Source organism: Neoarius graeffei, chromosome 11, assembly GCF_027579695.1.
Source record: "Neoarius graeffei isolate fNeoGra1 chromosome 11, fNeoGra1.pri, whole genome shotgun sequence".
In the NCBI taxonomy this organism is placed as follows: Eukaryota; Metazoa; Chordata; class Actinopteri; order Siluriformes; family Ariidae; genus Neoarius; species Neoarius graeffei.
Window position 1 is genome coordinate 20,836,971 of NC_083579.1, and position 23,991 is coordinate 20,860,961.

Below are 23,991 nucleotides of genomic sequence, written 5' to 3' on the forward strand. Positions count from 1 at the left end.
GAATGGTCTCGCACCACAGTACTTGAGTGAACTTCTGCTTCTCTATGACCCACCATGCCTACTTAGATCAAAAGGTGCAGGCTATCTGCTGGTACCTTGTAGAGTGAAGGCTACATCAGGGGGCAGAGCCTTTTCTTACAAAGCCCCACAGTTATGGAACAGCCTTCCAAGTAGTGTCCAGGAATCAGACACAGTATCAGTGTTTAAGTCTAAGCTGAAAACATATCTGTTTAGTCAAGCCTTTTGTTAGTGGTGTTTATGAGGTAAAGGTGTAGACCTGGAGGGTCATCAGACATAGTGTTTTGGTAAACTGGGATGTATGGATGCTGTCAGTCCCCACTCGCTTGCTCACTCAAGTTTGTTGACGGTGTAGTGGCTGGCTGCTTTATGTCCTGGGGCTCCCTCATGCCTGTGTTACCTTCTGGCTCTCCCCTTTTAGTTATGCTGCCATAGTTAGTTGCCGGAGTCCCTGCTTGTACTCAGTGCAATATGTATACTGTTCCTACTTATTCAGGTGACATTGGGCATACCTAACAACCTGTGTTTTCTCTCTCTTTCCCCGCCCCCATTCTCTCCCTCTGAGTTACATGTCAGTCCTGGGATCGAGATGCTGACCTCTTCTGCTCCTCGGACCTGCCTGATCCATCCTGGTGCCCTGTGTCTGGTTGGAGTCTCATCGCATCGCTCCTGTGGAGGGCAGCCTCATGTGGACAGTTGGGGGTCGTGCCTGGAGGATGCTCTGGACTCTTGCAGTGGTGCTTTTGTGGCTGGGGACTTGCTGACTTTAGGACTGCAGTTAACTTGCTGACTTTGGGACTGCAGTTGTCGTGAACGGTTTTGTGCTCGGGTTTCCATCGGTGGGGGGTTTATAGCATCAACGAAGCTGACTTTGTTAGGACTGTTAATGTTATAGTCATGTTGTCTGTTGTTGCCCAGATGGGGATAGGTTCCCTTTTGAGTCTGGTTCCTCTCAAGGTTTCTTCCTCATCTCTTCTAAGGGAGTTTTTCCTTGCTACCGTCGCCACAGGCATGCTCATTGGGGATAGATTAGGGATAAAATTAGCTCATATTTTAAGTCATTCAAATTCTGTAAATCTGCTTTGTGACATTGTTTATTGTTAAAAGCACTATACAAATAAACTTGACTTGACAGATTGTGTATAAATTTTAAAGCAGATAGACAAAGTTTTCCGAGTTTTACACAGCAATTTTCATATTGTGGGTATATTCAGAGACTCATATTGTTGGTGCGCCCGCGTCTAAGATGCACTATTTCGAATAATGAACGCATTGTCGAGAGGGGCAGGGGCCAATATGGACACGAGCATTTTATACCCTATTTGGAATGTTTCATGGCGTATTACTTGACTTCATGGTCTCAATATCGAAAATCTTGCACAAATATGCAACTTCCAACATAATTATCTGGATATTCAACAGATTTCGGCATCGGATGAATTTGTTTTGACCACTGCCATATTGAATATACATCGGACCCGTTCATGTATTTACGCCGCCCCGTTTGTAGTGTCCCAAGTGAGTAAAATCTGATCCAAGTCTTTCGCTAGGTGGCGTCTTACGGTCTATGTATGAATATTCGAAAGAGACAAGAAAACATGGATAAGAAAAAAAAGAAAAATACATCTATTTTGTCATTCTTCGGCAGAAAGAGAGTACATTCACCTGAAAAACTGATACCCCTGATACCCAAGGTAATTAGTCATACTAGATTTACAACAGCAACTACTACTGCAACATCAACTACTACAACAGCAACCACTACTACTACTACCACTGCCACTACCACTGGTGACTACTACTACTACTATAGACCTACACCAAACTGAAAACAAGCTAATAAAATCTGAGTGGGATGGTGTTATGGATCATGTGGATTCCAAATAAAAACATTGACCAATAATGGTTGAAATTGGCTGAACAGTGTACTGCAGGCAGCAACACACCAGAAATTGAATCAGTCAAAACTAAGATGATGTCAGATGATCTGATCATTACTTGTATAAGTTGTTACTATGGTTGTTAAACATTAAAGAAATCTTCAGAGATTGAGTTCAATTATTTTATTTTCTATCATCACAAAATACTGAACAGCATGCAGAACAATCATAGACATACATATACACACATCCTGATTCTGATGATTTAATCAACTGTTGTATCATTAGTATCAGACATTATTAATTTTCAAACTTCATAGCCTGAATTTGAACCCAAGATTGAAGATTCAGCATCCCATCTGATTCTCTGAAATTAGAAGTAGAGATGATTAGAGACAAGCAGAATTAGACCGTCACAGCATGCAAAAAACAAACCCATTCTTGTGCTATAATTTACAAGGAGGAGATAATATAGATGTGATATATAGTGGCCTGTGGTTGAATTCCAAAACATTGCCACTGATTAAACAATATCTCAATATATTTGGTTGAAGCATTGATTTTTGTCATCTACATTGCTTCATATGGCTTCTAATACCAAAAAAAAACAGAATTGAGAAGAAAAAAGCCCCTGGGCTGCCCCAGCTATTCATTGGGCTCGCTTCGCTCACTAGGTTCGCTTCAACTGAAGGATAATCACGGGGTACCCCATTGTAGAAATGGGCCCCTGTTTTTTCCCAGGAGGGGCCCTGTGGGCCCCTTGACCTGCAAAACGATCTGAGGCTCTGTATTTTGATATCAAAACAACTGTAAAAACACATCTGTTACAGTCACGGTCCTGAAAATGTGCTGTTATTACTTCCTAGATACACCAAGCAGAGCCAGTGTATACTTGGGGGGAGGGTGGGTGGGTTTGGGAGGGGTTAGGTGAAGTTTGGGGGGTGGTGTTTACCCAATGACTCAGCAGTGTTCTGTTAGGGAAGGGGTTTTCACACCCCTGTTGTCTTTCAAACTAGTCAATCAGTATATCTTTCTAAGTCAAGCTCAAGTCAAGTCAGATGCTGTGCTATGGGGGACTTTCATGTGATGTCATTGCAACTGCAGATTTGTTTATGCAGCCATATTGCCAGGCAAGCTTTGTGTTTGACAACGACCGGTACCAGTATATGTGAGTGATTGTAGGCCCAATTCAGTAAACATCTACAGATAAACTTATAGAAGTTACATCGAAAAGAACAATGCCAGAGACCTGTAGTGCTTTTGGATGTAATTACAGATGTGGACATAAGCCTGGTTTAACTCACCACTTCCTGGCAAACCCAGAAAGATGAAAAAATGGCAAGCTGCAGTTAAACAGGAAGACCGGATGCCAACAAAGCATTCTTTATCAGGAATTTCTCATAACATTCCAGCATGTACAAAACCTGCCTTCAAATATTGGTAGGCATCTGTATTTTTATATGCCTTTAGCATCACTCCAGTGTATTTAGAAATCCCAAATACTAAATAGTTCAGGACAGTGTCCCAAATCCGGTAGCTGGTTTGTCATACACTTTTCAAGTGGAATAAATATATTTGTGGGTTAATTAAGAAGAACAAGCCTTGATTTTTGTCACACATACACTCAAGCATGGCGAAATTCCTCCTCTGCATTTCATCCATCTCAAGCGGTGAACATGTGCGTGCTCACACACACATGCGCGCGCGCACACAGCGTGAGAGAGCAATGTGCAGAATAAATAATAAATAAATACATTTGTGGGTAAATTATATGGATCCATGATGCCTGGATGTTTCAGCTTTTTGATGTAACACGATCAGCTGGTATATAATACATTTTTAATCGTACTGATTGTATAAGAGAGAGATGACTGCAGTCAATACAATTTTCATTATTAACTGTTGTGGCTATTTCTTTGCTTGCCCAAAGAAGACGCTGCATGATAAACAAAAAATCTATGGTGTCAGTGAAAGTCCTCTCTGGGCTGGAAGAGATTTCAAACACATGAGCTAAGTAGGAACTGAGAAAGTAGGTATTTGTGTGTACACGTGTATCCTGGAAGTGGGTCATTTTCATCAGTGCAACTTGGAGAAAGAGCCATTGCACAAGAATTATTGTATTTTATTTTTGAGCAAAAATTAACTGTCCAGACTCTTAGAAGACATTTTTGGCTTTAAATATTTGGGCATGTTTTTGGAAAAAAAATTTTTTTTATTGCTATGAGTTTGAGAAGATGATGCATATTTCATGGATAAAAAAAGACACATTCTAGAAGTTGGTGAGTAAACAAATAAACTACTATTATGTGAACAGTTAAACTACTCAGTCTTATTTTCAGTAAACCCGCTGAGGAAAAAAAAACCGCTGAGGAAACTACAGACATGGACACCTGGAACTACAATTCCCAAGACACACAGTACCCTCTATATAGATAGAGGTTACTGAATCTCAGCTGTTCTCCATTTCTTTAATTAAAGGTCCCTCTACTTAAAGTAGATACGCAGAACCTTTATTTTTAAATAAATTTCTGAGTGGATAGTATCTCCATCCTTGACTCTTGTATGCTGCATAAATGGGAATAAAAAATATATATATATTTTTGAGAGTTAAAATCGACTGCAAAGTTGGCATTTGAGCTGCCCCGCTGAGCTAGCTATGCCTGAGTGCGTGACATCACTGCGGTAACCAGTTTTAAGGCCGAGGCCTTTTACAGCTATAGACCAAAGTCATATCAATAAAAATTTATGGTGAAAATAAGAAATACCGTTACCAACTTGCTCAACTAAGACTGATTTGACTTCATTGATTGTGGGTTGACTCTCATTAAAAAAGGATAGGTGTTATAACTTATGCAACATGCATGCATATGCATACATTTTCACTGATAAAATGTAAAAATGTAAAAGGGGGGCGGCACGGTGGTGTAGTGGTTAGCGCTGTCGCCTCACAGCAAGAAGGTCCGGGTTTGAGCCCCGTGGCTGGCGAGGGCCTTTCTGTGCAGAGTTTCCATGTTCTCCCCGTGTCCGTGTGGGTTTCCTCCGGGTGCTCCGGTTTCCCCCACAGTCCAAAGACATGCAGGTTAGGTTAACTGGTGGCTCTAAATTGACCGTAGGTGTGAATGTCTATGTCTGTGTCTATGTGTCAGCCCTGTGATGACCTGGCGACTTGTCCAGGGTGTACCCCGCCTTTTGCCCGTAGTCAGCTGGGATAGGCTCCAGCTTGCCTGCGACCCTGTAGAACAGGATAAAGCAGCTAGAGATAATGAGATGAAAATGTAAAAGGCTAATAAAATAATCAGATGAACTGAAACAATCACATTCTGAAGCAAATTAAATAATCTTTTACTGGTAACTTAAACACACAATACAAGTTACATGGTTTAATCTAAATACAGGTAAACAATGTGTTATTTTTGTTGTTTTTTTATCCAAATGAAAGTGGGAGCTTACCCCTCTGTGTTCTTGCATCTTGAAGGCCTATATTGTGGCCAATTGTTTTGAAACAATCTGACTTTCAGTTGTTCGTTCAGTTCTCCATTCATTCACTTCTTCCACGTAAGGGCAAGATGGCAGCAATATCCAGTTTAGAAATAAAACGGCTGGTCCATTCATTCTCTCCATACTGTGTATTCCGCCATTACTGCTTGGCTCAGGCAATTGCTAAAACCCGGGACAGAACGGGATGTCACTGGTTTTAGCAACAACTAAGGGGCGGTCACTGCCTGAGCGATATGTCCCATCCCGTTCCGTCCCGGGTTTTAGCAATAACCCTCAGCTCACACTCCAGGAGGACTGGTGCAACTGAACTCATCTCATCTCATCTCATTATCTCTAGCCGCTTTATCCTTCTACAGGGTCGCAGGCAAGCTGGAGCCTATCCCAGCTGACTATGGGCGAAAGGCGGGGTACACCCTGGACAAGTCGCCAGGTCATCACAGGGCTGACACATAGACACAGACAACCATTCACACTCACATTCACACCTACGGCCAATTTAGAGTCACCAGTTAACCTAACCTGCATGTCTTTGGACTGTGGGGGAAACCGGAGCACCCGGAGAAAACCCACGCGGACACGGGGAGAACATGCAAACTCCACACAGAAAGGCCCTCGCCAGCCCCGGGGCTCGAACCCAGGACCTTCTTGCTGTGAGGCGACAGCGCTAACCACTACACCACCGTGCCGCCCGCAACTGAACTCACTTTAATAAAATAAATACTTTCCTTTTCTTGTTTTATTCTTCTTTAATTGTTGGGACTGAACCCTCTTTCAATACGGGCTTATAGCCAATGCTCCTCAACAGATCACAGGTTTCGTATGAGTCTTCAGTAAAATGTGCAGAGCAGAGGAGAGACTACTTCATAGCTGCCCAATGTGTCCATGAATTTCTTGCAAAACGTGTCCAAATCTTTGCAATTTGAACATTCTTGGGCCATGAATGCAACATAAATCCACCTTCCGTCATGTTGCCGTACTGGCTAAAAACAGATCTATGTGGCATGGCGATAAATTAGCTCAAAATGGAGGATTGGAGTTGCAGTCAGCTGTGTTTTTGTATAGCGGAAATGGCGATGAGACCAATATACTTCCTTTTGTGATGTTACGAACGTCAAGGTCATTCACTCAGACCGCTACATAAATCACTTTAATCATAAACATTATGATACTAGATTTATTGTTAGCACTTAAAACTATTCCTGTGCCATTCTTGAGGTCTCAAGGCATTTATAAACGAAAGTGAGGCCATGGCTCTGCATATACTGTATGCTTTAAACTCCCACATCCCTGTGAAGTCTCGTCCTGCTAGCTCAGTACATACCAAGCCTTGTATCTTTTCTGACTGCTTCTCATGTTTCTGACCTTTTGCTTCCTGTTTTCACTCTTTGTCTTTCCTTATTGTTCCTACTGTTTCCTTATTCCTGTTGTTCGCCGATCACCTGACCCTTGCTTGTTTTTCTAACTCTGATTTCTGTCTGATTTGGCTTTGTTGATAGTCTGCACTCTCCCTTCCTCCGTGCATACATCTGTAAGTGCCTGCATTCTAACAGGATACTTTGGCTACATGGATGTAGCGGAGGATACAAAGCAGACTGCTTTGAATGCGCAGGGGCGTTTGCTGGGAGAACATCAACAGATGCTTGCCGATCTCAACACCAGGATGACACAGCTCACAAATGTTGCAGGCCCTCCTAGCACACTCCAAGTCTCCTCCCAGCCCAGCGCTGCAACTCCCCGCTCCAGAGAAGTTCGCTGGAGAAGCCATCACATGTAAAGCTTTCTTACTCCAATGTTCTATGTATTTTGCCACCATGCCTAACTTATCTGATGAGCATAAAATCGCTAAATTCCTATCCTTTCTCACTGGCAAAGCACTCTGCTGGGCTACCGCTGTTTGGAACAAGGGTGGTGAGCCTACTACTTCATATGAGCACTTCCTCTCCTTGTTCAAGTGAGTCTTTGACCATGAACCAGAGGGGATTGAGGTCGGTGAAAGTTTACTTGCCAGTTCTCAAGGCTCTAGAAGTGTGGCAGAGTATGTTCTGGACTTCAGGACATTAGCGGCTGTGAGTGGGTGGAATGACCCAGCCCTTAAGGCAGTGTTTTGCCAAGGTCTGGACCCAGAAGTCATCAGTGAACTAGCCTGCAGAGATGAGAATCTCACCTTGGATGCCCTCACTGACCTAGCTATCCACATAGACTAACTACTAAAGCGTCAACCCTCTCTCCATGACTGCTCCAAGTTGCTGCAGCCTTCTATGGACAGCTCTCCCATGGAAGTATCCCACGATAGGCTAACCTGTGCCGAGCGTGCAAGGCAGCATAGGGAAGGCTTGTGCTTCTACTGTGGGAGTGCTGAGCATAATATCCGGCACTGTCCAGTCCGTCCAGTCCATGAATCTCCAGTAGAGACACCAGCAGAATCTACATTCCCGGTGAGAGAGGTTAAGTCTATATCATTTGAGATTCCTGTAATGCTAAGGGTAGCATCCACCACCTATGTCCTTTCTGCTTTTGTTGACTCAGGGGCAGAGGGGAACTTCATCAACAAAACCATTGTGCAGAGGCTCAACCTGCCCACCACCCTTCTGCACAAATGCACTCAGCATTGAGACCATCGATGGAGGACCTATAGGTGATGGACTCATCACCACAAACATCCAACCCATCCAGCTTCAAGTGGGAGTATTACACAAGGAAGACATTTCCCTGTACATGACCACTACTGTCAACCACGACATTGTCCTTGGATACCCCTGGCTACAGTTGCATGACCCATTGATCTCCTGGCAAAATAAGGATATTCTACAGTGGTCTTCCACATGCTTCCAGAGCTGTATTTCTTGTCCCCAAGTCCAAGTGGGGCTTGGACTTGGGGACGAGAAATACAGCTCAGTAGAAATCCACCTCAGTAGAAAGTCCACAACCAGACTCCATGGACAATGTTCCTGAATGTTATCAGGATCTATCTGAAGTCTTCAGTAAGGGAAAGGCCTGTGGGCTACATCCACACCAGCCATAGATGATTGTGCAATCGACTTGCTGCCAGGTATGTCCCCTCCACGTGGAAGAATCTATCCCTTATCTCAGAAGGAACAGAGTGCCATGGAGGAGTACATTCAGGAGGCCCTCAAACAAGGTTATATCTGCCCTTCCAAGTCTCCTGTTTAGGCTGGTTTCTTTTTCATGGAGAAATGAGGGGGTGGACTCAGGCCTTGCATTGATTACAGAGGTCTTAACCAGGTCACGGTAAAATACCCATATCCACTTCCCCTGGTCCCAGCAGCATTGGAGCAACTAGCGCTACGTTCACACTGCAAGGCTTAATGCTCAATTCCGATTTTTTTGTGAAATCCGATTTTTTTGTGAGGTCATTCACATTAACAAATATATGCGACTTGTATGTGATCCTCAGTATGAACGAAAAGCGACCTAAAAGTGTTCCGCATGCGCATTGCAGGATATGACGACGTCACACGCAGTCAGCATGGCCAGTGTTTACGGAAGTAAAACCGCCCGGTTGCGGTATGACTCATCCAATCTAGCTTGAATAGCTGTATCCCCCCCCAAATGGAAATCAGCTCCCTAACCTCTGCGTCCTTCCATTGAGAAGATTCAGAACCTTCACAGCCTGAAGCGTCCCTCGCATTGATGTCATGCGCAGGGGCGCAGATACGTTTTTTGAACTGGGAGGGACAAAAAACTGGGGGGGACAAAGCTGCCAGCAAACCAACCCCAACCCCGATATGCCTGTCAAACTTGTTGTTAGTAACCATAGCAACCAAGCTCGAGCTCGCAACCTGTGCAGTCTGCGCAGCTCAACCAACCGAATATCAGTCTTTGTTTTATGTGAGTTGTTGCAACTATGTATACACTGCCGTGCACCTCAATAAACCGAATGGTAATTAGTCTTTTGATTTTTCCGTGAGGTTTGCCTTATGCAAAGAAAGACAGCATAGACGTTTTTTCCTCCCTATAAGTGGGGGGGACCGAACGAGGTGAATTTAAATATGACTCGTCCCACCCTCTATCTGCACCCGTGATTATGCGCCATGTTTTTGTAACTTTTTTTGAGAGACCCGCCGCCTACTTCAGTGCAGAATAGTGACGTTTGTGGCTTGTTGATGACGTGTAAGTCGGATGAATGCGACCTGGCGGTTCAGACTGAAGTCGCATATGAAAAGAGCGGATAGGAATCGGAATTAGGACCACATATCCAAACGTCCTGGGTCGGATTTGAAAAAATCGGATCTGTCGTTCATATTGTCAATAAAAGATCGGATACAGGTCACATATGGGCGAAAAGATCGGATTTGAGTCACTTCAGCCTGCAGTGTGAACGTAGCCTAAGAGCCACACAAATCTTCTCCAAGCTAGACCTTTGTACTGCATACAAACTGATCAAGATCCAGAAAGGCAACCCTTCAGCATGACCACAGGACACTTCGAATGCCATATGGTAATGCCATATGGCCTTTCTTCAGCTCCCAGTGTGTTCTAGTGCCTGATCAATGATGTGCTACAGGATATGCTGGAGAAATATGCCATTGCTTATATTGATGACATCATGATTTACTCCGCTGATATCACAAGCCACCAGGTACACATCAGGACCATCCTCCAGTGTCTACTGGAGAACCACCTGTATGTAAAAGCAGAGAAGTGTGAATTTCATCAGAAAAAGGTCTCGTTCCTCAGCTATGTCATCAGTGCAGAAGGAGTAAGCATGGATTCATCCAAGGTATCAGCTGTCACGTCTTGGCCAATCCCTAAATCCATTAAGGAGCTTCAAAGGTTCTTGGGCTTTGCCAATTTCTATCGCCAGTTCATCCAAGGTTTCAGTTCTCTGGCAGCACCTCTGACAACTCTACTAAAGAAGGGTCCCAAGCACCTGGGCTAGAACTTGGTGACAGAGGAAGCCTTCAACAAGCTCAAGTTAGCCTTCACATCGGCCCCCATACTCCAACATCCCGACCCCACCAAGCCATTCATCATGGAAGTGGATGCGTTGGACACAGGAGTAGGGGCCATCCTCTCCCAATGCCTGGGAGAGAAGCAGAAACTACACCCTGTAGCTTTCTTTTTGAAGAAGTTATCTTCAGCAGAGAGGAATTACAATGTGGGAAACAGAGAATTGCTTGCCATTAAACTAGCCCTCAAGGAGTGGAGACACTGGCTAGAGGGAGCTACTCACCCCTCCATCATCCTCACTGACCATAAGAACTTGGAATATCTCCAGAAAGCCAAATGGTTAAACCCACATCAGGCCAGGTGGGCCCTATTCTTTACTCGATTCAATGTCACTATTTCATTCTGCCCAGGTTCTAAGAACACTAAAGCAGACACCCTATCCAGAACTTTTGGTTCTTCACACCACGACTCATCTGCTCAGCCTATCCTTCCTCCATAATGCTTTGTACAGTCTATTACCTGGGAACTGGACAAAGAGATAAGGAGTTCACAGCCTAAAACCCATCCCATCCATCTCCCACCTGGTCTCCTCTATGTACCCAAGCATCTGCAGAGCAGACTCATCACCTGGGCACACACATCTCCAGCCACAGGACACCCAGGCACAAACCAAATATTAAGAACCAAGTATTGGTGGGAAAACATGCTCATGGAGATAAACCAGTTCACTGCTTCATGTTCTAAATGTGCCCAAGCAAAGGTCCCTAGGAACCCCCCCCCCCCGCTGGCAAGTTATGCCCCCTCCCGATTCCTCAAAGGCCCTGGTCACACTTAGCCATAGACTATCACTGACTTACCTCCCTCTCAAAGCAACACCACCATCATGGTGACCACTGACCGATTCTCTAAGGCTCTTAAACTCATCCCTTTGCCAGGCATTCCCACGGCTGCTCAAACCGCTGAATTGCTATTCCAACAAATCTTTAGGTACTATGGCATCCCCAAGGACATAGTAAGTGACCAGGGTCCCCAGTTCATTTCACGCTTCTGGTCTAGCTTCATGGAAAGGTTGGGAGTATCGGTAAATCTCACCTCCAGTTATCACCCCCAATCTAATGGCCAAGTAGAAAGAGCAAATCAGGAGATCAGTTGTTTCCTGAGGATCTACTGCATGCATAACCAGGGAGACTGGGCATGCTTCCTTCCTTGGGCTGAGTATGCACAGAACTCGCTAAAACACTCAGCTACCTAGTTAACACTTTTCCAGTGCATACTCGGCTACCAGCTGCCCTTGTTTCCCTGGGATGACACACCCTGTCAAGTGCAAGTAGTCAATGACTGGTTCTCACACAGTCAAACCGTCTGGGAGGAGGTCCATCAGCCCCTTGAATCAGTGTGCGCCAAGTACAAGGAATATGCGGACAAGCACAGAGGTGAGACTCCAAACTTTTCCCTGGACGACCGAGTATGGGTGGCCACGAAGAACCTGAGAGCACTCAACACATGTAGAAAACTCCAACCATGCTACATTGGGCCATTCAAAGTGCTACGCAGCATCAATGAGGTATCGTACTGCCTTGAATTACCCCCTCACAGCTGAGTATCTCCGACCTTCCACATATCACAGCTAAAGCCTGTTATTCTGGGGCCCCTGGCTAGCAACACACCAGCCCAGGAGCACATGACACTTGACCTGGAGGGAGAACCCATCTATCAGGTTAACAAAATCCTCGACTCAAGGTGAAGAGGAGGACAAATCGAATACCTGATCGATTGGGAAGGATATGGACCGGAGGAACAAAGTTGGGTTAAGAACAAGGATATTCTAGACCCTCTTCTAAAGCAGGAGTTTCATGACCACCATCCCAACAAACCAGCACCCAGAGGTAGGGGCCATCCAAGAAAGAATGTAGGTCCCGAAGGTAGCTCCTCAGGGGGTTCTGTCAGTAAACCTGCTGAGGACACTACAAAGATGGACACTGGGAACTACAATTCCCAAGATGCACAGTGCCCTCTAGCTTACTGAATCTCAGCTGTTCTCCATTTCTTCAATTACTGGTCCCTCTACTTAAACTCCCCAAACACTCATATCCCTGTGAAGTATCATCCTGCTAGCTCAGTACATACCAAGCCTTGTATAGTTTCTGACTGCTTCTCATGGTTCTGACCTTTTGCTTCCAGTTTTCACTCTTTGTCTTTCCTTATCTAAGTTGTTCACCGATCGCCTAACCCTTGCTTGTTTTTCCGACTCTGATTTCTGTCTATCGATTTGGCTTTGTTGACGGTCTGCGTGCATTCTCCCCTCCTCCATGCATACATCTGTAAGTGCCTGCATTCTAACACTTATCATTTAGATCTTTGGGTAAAAATGACTTTTTATTGGCAAAAACCTAGACATTCTGGTAATGAAAATATGTTTAAATGGATGATTTAAATGGCCAAGCATGACTCAATGCAGGTACTGGGGCATGTGAGGGTTTTTCTTTGTTTGTTTTCTAGTGAACTGTAGGACACAGCTGTATGACATTTATTTGCATTTGTAGCTGTATTAGTGCTTATGAAGTTGGTACCATTTTTATGGTTATGTGTCTTATTTAGTTTTGTTGTTGGATTAAAGAACGTGAGAGTGCCACTTTTTGGGATTGGTGGTGAGCCCACCAGAGGACACTTCTGCATCAACAGGTAAGGGCCACAAAGCAAGCACACATCAACTGGTATCGTTGTGCCGAGTGACTAGCTGACCTCATTAAGTCTTTTAAATGTGAATGTAAAAAGGAAAATGATGAACATGTTTGGTAAGAAAATAAATTAATAACTAAGTCATTTGTGTGGTGTGACTTTTTTGTGTTGATGCTAAGTGCTAAGTTCAACATGCAGTTTATAGGACTTTTTTTTTTTTTTTAAATTAACATTGTTTATGTGTAGCCTACAAAAATAACTTTGGTTCTGGTTGAATTTTACTGGCTAATTACTGTAATTGGTCAAATCGGTGTCATTTTGAGCAAATGAATTGCAGTCCCACTTGAAACAAGTGTTCAAGAGCAAAAATCTTGCTTACAAAGTGTTGCAAACAGGGACACATCATACATATTTTGGAAACCCACCACCACAATTATTAATTCCTCCTCCATCATACTTGGGAACAGTTTGAATGGAAACAAACTTTATAGGACCATGTTCTCTAGTATTCTTTAGAGCAGAGCACAACTAAATTCTGATTGGTTGCTGCCAAACTGTGTCATTGTTCATTATCACAAAGTTGCCTGGACTTTAGCTTTACTGTGACACCCTCATCACTCAAGACACACTGCCAACTATCATGCTGCTGCTCTCTGCCGAGAGATGTTGGCTGTCATAGAAAATGAGTGACTGACTTCCAGTCACTTTGACGCTCTTGTCACATTTGGTCTGAACGTACCCACTGCAAAAAATTGAAAACTGAATTTGAGGAGAAAATTACTTAATACTAGTGAAATTATCTTGCTGCATGGACAGATATTTTTACTTGATAAGACATCTTAGAATAAGTTGGTTACAATCTAGAACCAAGTTTAATAATCTCAGAATTGGTGTCTTGTATTCTTGTAATAGGAAATGCTAGATTGTTTCAACTACTTTCAAGATATTTTCACTTGCTAAGATTTTTTTGCAGTGCCATTCGATAGCATTGAATTTTGAGACTCTTGTTGCTTTTGGTCTGAATGCACTGTCTTTTACTGCTCACTTTTTTTTTTTTTTACTTACCACATTTTTTTTTTTGTGCTTTCTGTATTTCAATCCCTCATTTGTTCAACGACCAAACAAATTCAGAATAATTGCAAAATAAATATCTGTTGCCTGTTTTGCCCACAAACTGTTATTTAGCTTTGCTTGCTATTTGTAAATAAATAGCAAATAGCTTTGCTGCTTGTTGCCCAACACTGCCTGACATGAGTTGCATTTTGAAGCTAGAAAATGTTTGCCTTGTAGACTCATCATTCATTAGTTAGATATATAACCATAAATGTGTGATTACAGCCAGAAAACCAGATAAGGTCAGAAAACATCAATACAGTTAGTATGGATGGTTAAAGTGGGGACATCATGCTTCCACTGTTTCTCACATTCCCCCAAAGGAATGCTAATATTATTCACATTAAAACATAATTTGTTATGAGTCAAGCAGGGTAGTGTAATGAGTTTCTGTGCTCCACCATTTCAATTAAATATATTTTTATGAAGTGACATAGCGTGCTTCATAAGGCAGTTCAGCTAATGACCTCACCCACGACAGAGTAAGTGGGGCGAGGTATTGTAATCAGTGCGGTTTGTTTGTTTTTGTGTGTGTCTGTCTGTTAATAATCTAGCATCTAGACAGTTGCACCGGTTGACTTCAAATTTTCAGGGCAGGTGGGCAATGGTCCATAGATTACCTTATTAAATTTTGGGGTAATTGGGTCAAGGTCACTGGAAAGGTCAACCTTTCGGTCAAAATAACATTTTCCATTATAACTCAAATGGTTGCCAATGGACAAATGTTTACTATTATGAGCATATAGGAACTCCCATGTGGCCTTTCATTTGGCACCATGATCTTTGAACTTGAAAGGTCAGACTCAAGGTCACGGATTTCCAGAGGGCTGTAACTTGAAAATGGTTGATGGTAGACAGATATTTACCATTATCAGCTTATAGGAAGTGCCATATGGGCTTTCATTTGGCACCATGATCTTTGACCTTGAAAGGTCAAACTGAAGGTCATGGGTTTTCAAAGGGCTATAACTTTTAAATGGTTCATGATAGCCATATGTTTACCATTATCAACATGTAAGAAGTCCCATATGGGCTTTCATTTGCTGCCATGACCTTTGAGCTTGAATGACTTTGAAATATCAAACTCAAGGTCAAGGATTTTCATAACCTGACAGCTGATGATTGAGAAATATTACCATTATCAACATATAGGTATAAAATAAGTGCTGCCAGGTGAGGTTTGTTTTGCCTGGCAACACTTGTTTAAGTTAATTGGCAGTTATTTTTTTATCATTTTTAATCAATTTTGTTTTTTGTTGCAACCATACTTTTTTTCAAATGTGTTCAACTGCATATTTATATATAAGAACTGACCTATTGTTATGAATCCCCACAGGATTCCTAAAAAAAATCGTCAGCCTCTAACAACCATGGTAGACTTGACACACAAAAGGCAGTACTGTACACACCAATGGGCAGCATGGCTGCATGCCTTTCTGTTCTACAGAAACAAAGCCAAAATTTTTCCTCCATTTTGTCAAATTTGGGCCCAGAGTTTGTGCAGTAAGGACTTTCTGTTGCAATCTATAGCCAAGGTCTGTGCAGCAGCAACAAAGTCAGGTTCGCCTACTTGGTTAGTAGGCTTGCCTTCTTCTCCCAAAACCAACATCAAAGCCAAGGCTGTAAGTCACTTAATTCCTAAGTGTATTCATGCATTTTTATGATATAGTACAGTGGTGCTTGAAAGTTTGTGAACCCTTTAGAATTTGATATTTCTGCATAAATATGACCTAAAACATCAGATTTTCACACAGTCCTAAAAGTAGATAGAGAACCCAGTTAAACAAATGAGACACAGATATCATACTTGGTCGTTTATTTATCAAGGAAAATGATCCAATATTCAGGGGTGATAGCGTTCCAGCGCCGCGCCGGATTTCCAGCGTACCGTGGCTGGGGGAAAAAAAAATCTAGTTCGCCCATTGTCCTGTGTCATTCTGAGATGCGCAGATAGACAGTAAAGGGAATTCGTATGATATGGAACTAGTGGGGAAAAAAGTGCCGTCACGGCACGAATTAGACCCTCCGAGGGTCTCTAATTCGTGCCGTGACGGCACTTTTTTCCCCACTAGTTCCATATCATGCGAATTCCCTTTACTGTCTATCTGCGCATCTCAGAATGACACAGGACAATGGGCGAACTAGATTTTTTTTTTTTTTTTTTTTTCCCTCAGTTTGGCCTCTAGTCACGGAGTCTTTGTGCTGCTTATGGCTAATAACCGCTGTCCCGTGTACCTTGCTTATGCCCTTGTGTTTTTTGGTATTTTGCTTTCTTTTGGACTATGTACTTTACATTCTGGATCTTCTGAGCGTTTGCATTTTTGCCTTTTCTGACTTTTGGCTTTTGATTTGACTTTGAACTTTTGGATTTTTTTTTCCCGTTTATCTTCTGAGTGTTTGGATTATACTTTTTTGCCTTGAACTTTTTGAACATTGTAAATAAACTGTTTTTTCTATTCTACTTTTGCCTCACTCCTCTGCACTTGAGTCATTCCCCTGGTGGCCTAGTGGGGGTTTGCTGGATTATTACACCAGTGACACACGGGTTCAATTCCCAGCAAAACCCTAACATTAATTTGAAAGTGAAATTAGAGTCAGGTGTTTTCAATCAGTGGGATGACAATCAGGTGTGAGTGGGCATCCTGTTTTATTTAAAGAACAGGGATCTATCAAAGTCTGATCTTCACAACACATGTTTGTGGAAATGTATCATGGCATGAATAAAGGAGATTTCTGAGTACCTCAGAAAAAGAATTGTTGATGCTCATCAGGCTGGAAAAGGTTACAAAACCATCACTAAAGAGTTTGGACTCCACCAATCCACAGTCACAGATTGTGTACAAATGGAGGAAATTCAAGACCATTGTTACTATCCCCAGGAGTAGCAGACCAACAAAGATCACTCCAAGAGCAAGGCATGTAATAGTCAGCGAGGTCATAAAGGACCCCAGGGTAACTTCTGAGCAACTGAAGGCCTCTCTCACACTGGCTAATGTTCATGAGTCCACCATCAGGAGAACACTGAACAACAATGGTGTGCATGGCAGGGTTGCAAGGAGAAAGCCACTGCTCTCCAAAAAGAACATTTGCTGCTTGTCTGCACTTTGCTAAAGATCATGTGGACAAGCCAGAAGGCTGTTGGAAAAATGTTTTGTGGAAAGATGAGACCAAAATAGAACTTTTTGGTTTAAATGAGAAGCATTCTGTTTGGAGAAAGGAAAACACTGCATCTCAACATAAGATCCTTATCCCATCTGTGAAACATGGTGGTGGTTGTATCATGGTTTGGGCCTGTTTTGCTGCATCTGGGCCAGGACGGCTTGCCATCATTGATTGGAACAATGAATTCTGAATTATACCAGCGAATTCTAAAGGAAAATGTCAGGACATCTGCCCATGAACTGAATCTCAAGAGAAGGTGGGTCATACAGCAAGACAATGACCCTAAGCACACAAGTCGTTCTACCAAAGAATGGTTAAAGAAGAATAAAGTTAATGTATTGGAATGGCCAAGTCAAAGTCCTGATCTTAATCCAATCAAAATGTTGTGGAAGGACCTGAAGCAACCAGTTCATGTGAGGAAACCCACCAATATCCCAGAGTTGAAGCTGTTCTGTACGGAGGAATGGGCTAAAATTCCTCCAAGCCGGTGTGCAGGATTGATCAACAGTTACCGGAAAGGTTTAGTTGCAGTTATTGCTGCACAAGGGGGTCACACCAGATACTGAAAGCAAAGGTTCACATACTTTTGCCACTCACAAATATGTAATATTGGGTCATTTTCCTCAATAAATAAATGACCAAGTGTAATATTTGTCTTATTTGTTTAACTGGGTTCTCTTTATCTACTTTTAGGACTTGTGTGAAAATCTGATGTTTTAGGTCATATTTATGCAGAAATATCAAATTCTAAAGGGTTCACAAACTTTCAAGCACCACTGTATGAAGATATGAAAATAATAAATGAGCAGATATCAGGATAGCGAAAACTAACTTTTTGAATTAGCCACTGTAGATGTTTTTCCATCTACAGTGGCTAATTCAAAAAGTTAGTTTAGACAAGAAAAATGACGGAAAATAGTCTATTTTGTTATTGAAACACACGGGGACAGGTGGTGCTATACATTATACTGCAACCAGCACTACAGCGGTGCTAGACCTGTAGTTGTTTTACAGTCACTGGTACACACACATTGCTAGCATATGGTACTGTCATTGCCTTGTGCAAAAAATCACTGTTGGTTCTGTTGTAATAGTTGCTATTCTTTTCTTCATGCTTTTTCATACTTCCTATCCTTCCTTCCTCTTGATCCTCTTTTCCCCTGCTGTTTTTCTTTCTTCACTACTACCATTTTATCATGCTGCTATAATGTGGAACCTGTACTGCTCCATCATCTCCCCTTTAATTCTTTTAATGCATCATGGGAAATGTAGGAGATGAAGACAGAACCTGATGGTAAGGTAAATATGACCTTTTTTCTAGATTTATTTTGCATCACTTTTTTCTGTATTCATTTGCTAGTAGGTGTTTTAAAGACTTTGAAATGAATACAATCCTTTTTCTGACTTTTCAAAGGCTCCCCTTGACAGATAAATCACTGACATAACATGCCATGAAATTTGATTGGATGATTTGCTTATCAATGATTTAAATACATTGTTTAAAAGTAATGTCACAGCATTAAAAGAATGATAAAATGGGTCAGTGCATTTTTTTTTTATGAAAAAATAACAGTAAAAGAGAACTAGAGAAAGGAAAAATCCAGAATTTCAGTAATTTACATATTTTTTTCTGAATCTTTGGAATGTAGTCCTTTTTGTCTTTCACTGTACAATTTTGTTAATGTAAATTATAACATTTATTCACCCTGACTTTGTTCCGCAAGTACAGCCCACAGGCATGTGAAGCTATGCCAGCTATGTGAAGATGCTAGGTGCTTTTGGACCCAAGGAACTTTTTCATAGTTTTTAGAACAGTTGGAGGCAGTACCACCTTTTTTGTGTGTCCATACTGCAGGAACTGAGTGATCTTAATTCTTAGAATGCAGTTTCGAGGGATGTTTTAGCTTCTGCTTCAGGGTAGGTACCCTCCCAGCACAAGAGGAACTATGGTTGCGTTCCAAGAATTTTTTTTTTTCTTTCAAAGTTTCCTAACGGAGTGAAATGACCCGGAAGGATCAAAGTGGCCAGGGGCGCCATTAGGGCGGAGGAAATTTTGGACGATTCTAAGGGCCCAGCACTGACAGATTGTCCTCAGAGGACAATGTTAATATTATTACAGTGTGTAATTTAATTAAATATTTTTAATAATTTTGTCTTTTATATTGAACAAATACAACAACCTTTTGGTTTGGTTTTCCATTTTCCACAAAAATATTAGAATAGTCTTTTTATATTTCACCCCTCTCCCAATTTATTACATGGTGCAGTCTTGTGTAGGCAGAACCAGAGTGTGACCTCACATTAGGTTTGTTGCTTTCCAATCCAGCAATAATGTTAGCTGTGCACAGTAGAAACAGAATTGATGGTGGTCTATCAGTAGATTGACACCATCCTGAAGAAGTCAGGTTACCAGAAACCTAAAGAGAGGCAGCAGAAAACTAAGAGAAAAAGGGTTAGTCACTTTTTTTGAAGAAAGGTAGCCTATTCATTTATTCACTGGCCTTCCTTTGGTGGCAATTAACCTAACATGCTAATGTTAATGCTACAGAAGATTCTTATTGTGGCTTAACCACTGTTTGGATGATCAAGCTAACAACTTAATTTACAATGCACTGTCATTTTACTTAAATATTTCATCCTTTATTGCCACTGAGATGAGTAATGAATGTAATTTTGGTCTGAAAAGAGCTCAGTGAATTTGTTGGTTCACTATACAGCTAGTGTGCCAGCTACCTAGCTGGCACACTAGCTGTATAGTGAACCAACAAATTCACTGAGCTCTTTTCAGACCAAAATTACATTCATGCATGCTAATAACTAGCTTGTTCACAAATGAGGTCTGCCCTCAACATGCACAGATGCAGCCTCAGGATTAGGAAACCCTCCCTCAACACCCCCCCCCCCCACCCCCCACCCCCAGTTGAAGCAGATGGAGGTGAGGAGTATTTTTTTGATAATGTATTTACAGAGCAATCTGTGAATAAAGGGCTTTGGGGTTAAGGCTCATGCAGACCGATTTTTAGCATTTATGCTGCATTAACGATGTGAGCAACTAGTTATAGCAAGCAAGTACAATATTAGCTGATGACATTCATATAGACATTCCAATAATGAAATGGACAACTGGCATATGAAATGGACAAAAACTGGCTAAAATGATTTGTTCAATAGCTTCACTTAAAATGCAAAGAGAATAATGCCATTGCCACTTTTAAGATCACCCATTTAAAATATTTGCTTCCTTTTATGATCAACTAATGCTACTAACCAAGCATGCAGCTTATTCCATCCAAATGTTAGTAATACATACAGTTCTCACAATACACTGTGTTAGTACGATTATATGACAGATTATGGATTGTATCTTATGGCTAAAGTTATGGATACTTTAGAGCCTGGGCCCTCTTCAAGTCATGATGCAGCCAAAGAGAATACCCTTTTCTGGTTTTGATGCGTCCATTTGCAGGCCACATGGTATGATCAATTTGTTGATGTAAAATTCATTATTGTGCTAAAAAAAAAAAATGTTCCACTCTGTTGCACAACAAATTCCATAAGTGACTTTAAAACTGTATATAGAGTATGTACAGTGGTTATCTAGCTCATCTGAGGCTGTTGAACATTGAGATACTAAATATTTGAGGTTGAGGGATTTATTCTCTGCCATTTGACCTCTTTGTATGTTTAGATGTTTTGCCATTGTTCACATTTATATTTGTTCTTATTGTTCAAGTCTTTAACAAGTTGATTGAGTTTTTTTTTTTTCTCACTGCATTGTTGATAACTGTATTTACTGTGTTTTCTATTAAATTGGCACTGCCAAAAAAGAGAGAAATAACTCAGTGGATTTCTTGTAGAGCATCATGTAATTTTCTTCTATCAATTAAATAGTTATTCATCAACCTAGAAATTTAACTGCATATAATGAGTCAGTACATGAAGGAGACATAAGGATGAATTTGGAAGCCTGTTTGTGATAGCAAAGCCAGTCTACACTAACCCTATGTCTGAAATCACTTACTACTCACTATATTGTGGACTATATAGTAACCAATTTGTTTATTTAAAATTCATTATTGGATTACATAGTGAGTTCGCCATTTTGTAGTGTTATCCGAATGTATAGTGAGAATTATTACACCCTATATAGTGGACTCATAGTATCCCATAATGCACCATGAAAAGTAGTGTACAGCTGATGGTCATTAATCAAGCAATGTATACCATCATGCATTGCGGTCGTGCTGAAAGGAAAAAAAGTGTGTTGGGGTGAATGGATGGAAGAAGAAACGCGTTATAAATGGACATTCATGTACAATTAAATAGTAAGAGAATAGAAAATAAGCTAAACTAGAATAAGACAGATAACATACAAGAATAAAAGTTACAGTGCAGAGCGAGGAATTAAAAGTCTCAAATTAGATTTAATAAAAGGCGGCTGCAAATTTTTAGTATTCAGCCTTGATTTAAAAGAACTGAAAGATGCAGCGGACATAAAGTACTTTGTATTTATTAATGTGGGAAATGCACTCAGTGTAATGTATTTATTTTGAAAACCCACCAGCCAACTGATCTGGCACATTTTAATTGTGTGACAGTAATGAAGTAAATAACGGCACGGCGGAGTAGTGTCCAAAAGTGTGTTGTTTTTTTTTTTTCTTCTTTTTTCCATTTTACCAATGAGCTCACTATATAATCCTCTATATATAATTCCCTATATGGTGAATAGGGAGTAGTGAATTAGTGAGTGATTTCAGACACAGCCTAAGTTTATACTTATCTACTAGCTACAGCCTGGGTAGGTTTCTAACTAAATACTGACTCCTAGTGGTGAAAAGTAACATCAGGGTAGAAACAAGGTCTGTGTCTTCTGCGATCAATTCAGTTGAGGTGCTCAGATCCAGTGGGTCATGACTGGTGTTTGACAAACCCAGACTTTTGAATTCCTGTTTGTTTGTTTTTTGTTAGAAAATTACACAACACTTTCCCTGGATAAACAAAGGTAGGGGTGTGTGTGTGGGTTTTTTTTGGGGGGCGGCAATATTATATTCTTTCATAGGGCCCAAAATTTCTAGCGGCAGCCAAGATAAAAACTGTTTGAATTCTCTAAATGCTAAGGAAAGGTGCTTCAGTGCTTCCTTTAGCACAAGGTACACTGGATTATCCTTTGCAAAAGGAGAAAATGCTGTCCCACAATTCCTTGTGGGAGCAACATTTAAAGCAACACACTATCTGTGCACCATTCACACATTATATAAATGAATAAATATTAAATAATTCATCACACAATAATTGGGATTCATATTGATAAATATGAGTGGACAGGACAGTGAATGTGGGCAACCATCCTCAATATGACAATCATTTTGTTTCAGTTTTGTGATGAAGTAATATTTTTCACGATGTTGTCTACATTTATACAGCCCATATGTTCTCATGGAAGATCTTAATAAGCCATGTTATGTTTGTGCTTGTGGACACACAAATAAATGGGCTTGGGTTAAACCACTGGCATTTATTGAAAACGTGACCCTTCTAAAAACTTGCCAGAAATCCCTTCTATATTCTAGTTCCCCCCCTATTGGCTCCGTTAGGCAACATTAAAGCGGGAACCAAAATCATGCATTGTATTATTGTGCTCTAAGAATAACACATCACTTCTTTTTTGAAAGAAAATTACTTTTTTTTTTCTTACAGTATCTTACCTTCTCAAACCATTGCATTCAAGTAAGAAATAATCATTACCATGTACTTGCAGCCCTTCCTTGAATTGCCACCTTAATGTGGTGGAGGGGTTTGAGTGCCTCAGGGATTCTAGGACCTATGTTGTCGGGGCCGTTGCCCCTGGTAGGGTCTCACAAGGCAAACAGGTTGTAGATGAGAGGTCAGACAAAGAGCAGTTCAAAATGATACTTATGAAAGGAAAAACAGGTATCCAAGTACCCTTGCCCAGACCAGGGATACCGGGGCCCCACCCTGGAGCCAGGCCTGGGGGAGGGGCTAGTCAGTGAATGCCTGGTGGCCAGGCCTATGTCTGTGGGGCCCAGCCAGGCCTAGCCCAAATGAGCAACAAGGAACCATTCTCCTGTGGATCCACCACCCACAGGAGGTGTGGTAAGGGTCCGGTGCACTGTAGATCAGGTGGCAGCCAAAGGCGGAGGCACTGGCATACTGATCCCTGGCTGACACAACTGGCTTTTGGGACATGGAATGTCACCTCACTGGTGGGAAAGGAGCCTGAGCTTCTGCGTGAGGTTGAGTGGTATTGACTAGACATAGTTGGGCTCGCCTCAATGCATAGCTTGGGATCTGGAACCAATATCCTGGAGAGGGGTTGGACTCTCTTCTATGCTGGAGTTGCCAAGGGTGAGCGGTACTGGGCAGGGGTGGGGCTACTGGTAGCCCACCAATTTGGCACGCTAACATCGGAGTTCTCCCCAGTGAATGAGGGGGTTGTTTCCCTGTGCCTTCAGGTCGGGGAACGGTCTCTGACTGTCATTTGCGCCTATGCACCAAATGGTAGTTCAGAGTACCCGGCCTTCTTGGAGGCCTTGAGTGGACTGCTAGACAGTGCACTATGAGGGGACTCCATTGTTTTACTGGGGGACTTCAATGCTCACATGGGCAATGATGGTGAGACCTGGAGGAGTGTGATTGGGAGGAACAGCTTGCCTGATCTGAACCCAAGTGGAGTTCAGTTGTTGGACTTCTGTGCCATGCACAGTTTGGC

The 23,991-nt window shown here is 41.9% G+C and overlaps 1 protein-coding gene across 1 annotated transcript in view; it reads left to right on the top strand.

Moving 5' to 3' along the window:
- The window catches only part of LOC132893630 (ankyrin-3-like), a 336,414-nt gene that overhangs the window by 222,486 nt on the left and 89,937 nt on the right, over window positions 1–23,991 (top strand). Inside the window, exon 12 of the mRNA XM_060932777.1 lies at window positions 18,534–18,555. Coding sequence (XP_060788760.1) covers window positions 18,534–18,555 — 22 coding nt within the window. The remainder of the gene's footprint in view (window positions 1–18,533; window positions 18,556–23,991) is intronic.